The following is a 7014-nucleotide window of genomic DNA, read 5'->3' as shown; positions in this document are numbered from 1 at the left end:
TATTATATTTTCTCTCCTCTCCCTACATTTATAATCCTCTCTCTCTCTCTCTCTCTCTCTCTCTCTCTCTCTCTCTCTCTCTCTCTCTCTCTCTCTCTCTCCTTCCACTCCCTTTTTGTCTCTTTTCTCCCTCTCCCTTTCTTCCTCTACCCTTCTCCCTCCTCTCTCTAATCCCTCACCTCTCTTTCTCTCTTTATTAATCCAAACCAACACTTTGAAAAACTAAATCAATTTTTACCAATTTCTAGTTGGATTGAATGTTCATACTCGAAGCTTATTAAAATAAACCATGGGAGTGAAAATAGGAAAAACGCAAATAGTAGGGTTTAAATATGTATCTCAAGTTCTAATAACATAAAAATGAGGAGAACAAGGAACTTTTAACCAAAAGTAAATTTAATTAGTGTTAGAATATGCATGAAAATGTGTTTTTAATGGGAAAAAATTTAAGTTGCATCAATATGCATATCCAAATGTGCATTGACATTTTCATGAAGAAATATTGAGACATATATCAAGTGCATATGAGCACACCCATAGGTGCTTGTATTGCATTCTTATTTTTCTTAGAACTGCAATAGAAATCAACATTACTATTTTCCTTATGCCTTGTATTGATTATGTAGGTCTCTAATGAAATTTAGTAGCTTTGAAATTTTATTTACCATCTAATAAACATCTCCACACTTATCAAAATTGGCATAATATGTAAAGAGGTATACATACCATAAGGTGTACTAGTAATCTTATGAAATTTAGTAGCTTTGAAATTTTATTTACCATCTAATAAACATCTCCACACTTATCAAAATTGGCACAATATGTAAAGAGGTATACATGCCATAAGGTGTACTAGTAATCCAAAGAGAATATGTGAGTTTACATACTAGCAACTAAGGGGTCTAAGTTGCCCATTTGCACTCATTATTTTTCTTTGAGTTGTTCTAAACTGTTGGGACTAGATTCTGGGTTGATTTTTGTAAATATCATTTCGATGTAATCTCATCTTTCAAAATCAAAATCATTTTTTTGCACATTAATTTTGTATACAATATTTAGACATGCATGCTCTAAAGTGGCTTTACATTGACTAGCCTCATTAATTTCTAGACATCAAACTATTATAGAGACCTTTTGTCTTACTTCTCATAATCTACATAAACAAGGCATTAGTGTTCACAATACCTTGACCTACCATGTGTCCTTGTAAAATGTCTATGTTAGATTAGCTCTATGACTACATGATGTATTGCATACATAGTGTTTTTTGTAAATAAAGGCTAATTTTTTCTTTGGAATACATATACATCTCAAGAATCCCTACACATAGATGAATAATGATCTTTGACAAATCTCCCTATTACAACCATACTAGAATTGTGAATATTGTTGATGCACTTCATAATACTCCTGAACTTCTTGTTGAAGACCACATTTTTATGTTGATTTGACTTGTTATGCTATACTTTTTGTAAGTAAGTGATTGCGCATGTGCATATATACAAATTTGTTGAAAAAACTATGAAGGTATAGGTTGCCTCAAGGAGTGCATTGAGTACCACAATCATCCATAGCTTCATAATAATATGAAAAGTTAGGACTATAAATACTACAAGACTTGCAAAATCCATGATTTAGCTACTAGATATCTCAAATATCTAATAGTGTGTGAAGTTGTCTCACTTGCTCTTGCATAAATCATATCCTAAATAATAATGTCTCTCACAGAAACCTAAGTTTGAATTCAATGTGCATAGGACTCAAAATCACATACACAAATAGACAATAACATTTGAATCTAGCTCTAAATACCCATTAGGGTTTTTACAGTGATCTTAAATCATCAAATAGTTTTATTAGAGGAATTATTTTTTACATAATGTTAATATTGTGGGAGGGAAAATTTAGGCACCAAATCAAACAAGTCTGTAGCACAGATATGATATATTAAGTTATAGTTCCATGCCCATGCCTCTCTTAATAAAGGCCTTATTCTTCTAGCAACGCACAAACCTTTATCTATGAAGCGTGCAATGATATTGTGAAAAGAAACCCCCTACCAAGGAGCTCTATGGAACCCTGCTTTTCAAAAATAACTCCCATTGTACAAACGTGACAAGCTGCCGACATTCTTGCTAGCTTGCAATCTAGTGTGTAGTGTATTATTCAGTTGATCATTGCCATGATGACAGATAGAATTATCTAGCCTTTTGTGTGTTCAGACTCTTGATTGCGACTACGTACTCAATTATCACTTATTAAAGCACTCTCCGAAGTAATAAGGGATACTCGAATCACTATGGGGAACTTAGTATTTCGACCATGGAAATTTCATCCAAGTCAAGTCATGTCAGATGAATGCATATTAACCGGACGACGGATGTTTTATTACAACGCACCGCTGGTCTGGTACACAGTCGCTTATAATAACTAGCTGGCGCTAGTGCGGGAGGCCGTATATTAATGGAGATAGGTAGGTATTCAGGGGCAGAAGGTGATGGCGAAGGTGCCCCTTGTGGGCGTGCCGTGGGTGGCGTGGTCGTCCTTAGACCAGCTGTAGGCGTCGGGGCAGGAGGCGCGCACGTTCTGGGCGCAACCGGTGTTGGGGTCGTCGCGGTTGGGGTTGACGCAAGCATTGCCGTTGATGTTTCGCGAGGGACAGATGGAGCGCGCCGCGCTGCAGGAAACACCGGCGCCGTCGCCTGTGATGCTCATGCCCACACCCAGCTGAAAGCCGTCCACGGCACTCACGTCGTTGTTGATGATGAACTCGGCCAGGAGGCTCGGCGTGCCTGTCCCGAAGTTGCCCGACCAGCCATTAGTAGGCGTCAGAGACCTTGTCTCCCCGGACGCCAGGGAGAAGCCTGTTTGACAAGAACACTTTTCAACATTTCCCACATATAGATCTTCTCTACTAGGCTCAAAAAGCTCTATCTCATGAGGATTATCACGTGTACCTCCACAAATCTTATAGCATTGAGATTGAATCATTACAAGTCCATTGTACATTGTAATCAATTGCTCCCAACATGCAGGAATCCTTACTCCATCTAAGGTCCCATCCCATGTCTCAGGCAATTGAACTAAGAGCTTACTCAAGCTTGGTTTCAAAGGCTCATTATCTCATTTTCCAACTCTTTGGCCACCCATATCACCAAATAAAAGTTGAAGCATTTCATCTTGAGCTGTAATAGATACTCTGTGTTTATCCCAAAGAGCTTGTAACTCAATTACTTTCTCAAGTATCTGGATGCAAAGTAAAGACTCTGTACCATCCACATTTGCACTACTTGGATCAACGTCTTCATGTATATGGGTATGTTATCATGTTCTTCCAAGTGCTCAACATTGTTAGCATTATCCTCACAATGTTGATCTGGGTCACTATATGCATGATCTCCATGATCATGAACATCACTTATTATATCATCATTGCTCTGTGGCGTTAATCCTATCTGGAGTCCCAAGTCTCGATATTTCAACCTCAATTGTTGATGAATAGTAAAGGTAGAAGGAACAACATATCTTCCCCCATGACAATATAAAATGCAATTGCACCAAACTTGTCTCCTCTCTGTGGGCCCATCTATAGTTTCAGTTAATTGTTCCTCATCTTCGGCCATAGTCAAGTTTGGATTTTGTAAACCGACTCTCCTATGCATATTACCAAGTAAATCTTGGCGGCTATGATGGTAGAAAGTACTTCGACTAACCATCTGCCATCCTTGATTAGTTTTTGAACACTTGTAGAGGCATGAGCATCTTCTCATATCACTTGAGGAACTTGCCATCTGTGCCACAAGAATACCATTCAATTAAAACTTTATATAATCTCTTAACAATTTTTGTTTTCAAGCTTACTCTAATCCACATTTACAAACCCACACAGCACCCATGTGGAACACTCTTGAATCTTAGAAGGAACATGGTTGTAGGCTGAAAGGGTGGTTGTAAGCATGGTTAGACATCTCCTCAAACATGCAAAGGGGATATTAAAAAACCCTACTTGGATAGGAAGATCGTGTCCCTAGGGCCAAAAAGACCCATCACAACAGTTATCCTTTCCCAAGCACAAGAATGTCTAATGAACAAGCATATTTCAGTAAATAAAAGTATTGTAAGGTGTTTCATATGCGAAGTAGAAAACGACTTAGGCACTAGTAGGGAAGCACATAAAAAACACTCTAATCCACATTTACAAACCCACATAGCACCCATGTGGAACACTCTTGAATCTTAGAAGGAACATGGTTGTAGGCTGAAAGGGTGGTTGTAAGCATGGTTAGACATCTCCTCAAACAAGCAAAGGGGATATTAAAAAACCCTTCTTGGATAGGAAGATCGTGTCCCTAAGGCCAAAAAGACCCATCACAACAGTTATCCTTTCCCAAGCACAATAATGTCTAATGAGCAAGCATATTTCAGTAAATAACAATATTGTAAGGTGTTTCATATGCGAAGTAGAAAATGACTTAGGCACTAGTAGGGAAGCACATAAAAAACACTCTAATCCACATTTACAAACCCACATAGCACCCATGTGGAACACTCTTGAATCTTAGAAGGAACATGGTTGTAGGCTGAAAGGGTGGTCCTAGTAGAGATGTATGTCATTAAAATACTAGACTAAATCGCCAAGCAAGTGATCACACCTAGGTGACAATGCATGGTGTAAGAGTGTGCTATTATGAATATGGATGTGTCCTACTATGTACATGAGTTGAATGTAGAAATGTAAGAGTCCAAAAGGCACTTAACTTGGCATACATGGCGATTTGAATGGCTATGCACACAAAGTAAATGAGCTAGAAAAACCTTATTAGGTCATGTGAGACTAGGCTTCTTATGCACATTGTTTTCATCTCTTGAAGTGAGAATGAGTCTAATTATGAAGGAATTGGACTTCATGATAAAAATCCAATTTTGTAACATTTTTTCAATTTTCTTAATGTACTTCTCTCTCAAAAAAAAATAACTATAATGCATGATTCCCCCTCTTTCTCCTAAGAGAGCCATATCACAAACCAAACTTGGTAGAACCTTGGACAAAAGCTAATGAGAGATCTACCAACCATACTTCTAGAGGAAGATCGTGTCCCTAAGGCCAAAAAGCCCATCACAACAGTTATCCTCTCTCAAGCATGGTTCCACATCTCCTAAAATAAGTGATACTTGGAATCTTAGTTCACTATTTCTACAATTTCAACTTTCTAGCTAACTATAATAAAGCTAAGCTTTGCAAAAGCTAGTGTAAAAGCCAATGAGAAATTACAAAATCATACAAAAGCTAGTGTAAAGGCTTGTACTTGATTGGTACCTTTGCTTATATAAAGGCCAACTACTGCAAGAGAAGTTGTGAAGCCCAAGCTGGATGTAAATCATCACACATAAAAAGTTAGAATTGTACTAAAATAGGCCAAAATTAATGAGAATCCACAAAATGACTAAATACAACTTATTTTTATAGAAGTAACACATGATGTATAAGCCTATCTTACTCTCTATATTCTTTACCTTAAATTAGAATTAGACTCAATATATACTAGGCTTATACTACATTAAAGTTTAGTGTTAGGGCTAGGCTCGTAGTAAGGTAGAGCTTAAGCTTAGGCTTAGGTTTAGATTGGATTAGTGATATAGGCAAGGTAAATGCATAGGCGCCTCATACAAACAAACTGATAGAGGCTATAGAGTGGCTAGACATAGGTTATATGTCTAACATAAATACACAAGGGGTAGGCATAGGGTACACATATGGCAAGTTAGGAAAATACTAGGCATACTATATTAAGCCAATCCTATGTGTATACATAGTCTAAGCATATTCTAGGAAGAGTTTAGACATAGGGTAAGCATATGCTAGGAGCTAATGCCTAACACAACCCTATCCTATTCTATGGTTACCTTGTGCAAAAAAAATACCAGATATAAGTTGTATTCTTATGCATAGCATATAATGTTCCTACTTTATATTATCGAGCCAATGCCTAACCTAGCATGTGTTTATCCTATGCCTAATGTATAAGCTAGGCTATATATAAGCTATGGATAGGCTAGACTAAGCATAGGCTACACAAACTAGTGAGTATAGCTATAAGTGTGGAATTGAAAGCTTAGCTCATAAGTGAGTAATATACAAATGTAAATTTCAAATAAACTAATATTTATTTACTAGTTTTACCTAGCAAAATCGTAGGTCTACGTTAACTTGAAAGATTATCCATAGTTTCCTAGTTAGATGATAGTACTTGCTAGTTATGACTAGTGAAAACAAAAATTTCCTAGTTATGTTGATATTGTTACTAGATATACAATAACTTACTAGATAATGTTACTAGATAAGGCTTCAACTTTCTAGATACTATCTAGAAAAAGGGATTTACTAGTTAGAAGAGATTCATGATGACAAAATTATCTAGTTATAACTAGAAAATTCTACATTCTTCCTAGTTTGGTTGCTATTCTTCCTAGTTATAGTGTGAACTTTCTATATAGTAAGTGGTCTAGAGTTTGTTGTGACCAATGCGTGAGTCATTTGTCAAAGTCTACAGCGCTTATTACCACAAGGGAGGAAGTTGTCACGGCTTCAAAAGCCCTTCAGCGGCTAGCAGCCCTCGATCCTTTCAAATTTGAGGGCTGAAGGGCTCGACAACTTCCTTCTATCAATGTCTATGTCTTGTCTTCTATCAATGTCTATGTCTTGTGTTGAAGGGCAACCTTTCTGACAATATTGCCCTTCTTTAGATGAGTAAAACTTTCAAAGTCCTCTATTGAAGAAGGAATTTCCATTTCACCTCGTGCTTATTACCACATGGGAGGACGACGTTGTCAAACCTTAGAGCCCTCAAATTCGAAAGCAACTATGCCTTTTGTTGAAGGGTAACCTTTTTTATCATCCTTCCGAACAAAGTTTAGGTTGAAATTTACACTACCATGCTTCTTTACATGAGCAGAACTCTCATCCATCCTTTATTGAAGAAGGATTTTCTTTTCCTCATCATTTAAATGCCCTTC

General features: G+C 37.2%; 1 protein-coding gene across 1 annotated transcript; it reads right to left on the bottom strand.

Annotated features, from left to right (window-relative positions):
• Nucleotides 1-2481: 2481 nt before the first annotated feature.
• On the bottom strand, nt 2482-3009 carry LOC148035940 (pathogenesis-related protein 5-like). The gene has a single exon (XM_087678870.1). The coding sequence runs from the start codon at nt 3007-3009 to the stop codon at nt 2482-2484; it is 528 nt and encodes a 175-aa protein (XP_087534996.1).
• Between the last annotated feature and the right edge of the window lie 4005 nt (nt 3010-7014).

This window comes from Lygodium microphyllum, chromosome 5, assembly GCF_053477565.2.
Source record: "Lygodium microphyllum isolate KBCC chromosome 5, Lygodium_microphyllum_v1.1.10, whole genome shotgun sequence".
Lineage (NCBI taxonomy): Eukaryota > Viridiplantae > Streptophyta > Polypodiopsida > Schizaeales > Lygodiaceae > Lygodium > Lygodium microphyllum.
This window is presented reverse-complemented; position numbering and strand designations above follow the sequence as displayed.

What these genes read in the sequence shown, in the direction of transcription:
- LOC148035940 (XM_087678870.1), bottom strand. Translation starts at nt 3,009, where the DNA reads ATGTACAATGGACTTGTAATGATTCAATCTCAATGCTATAAGATTTGT.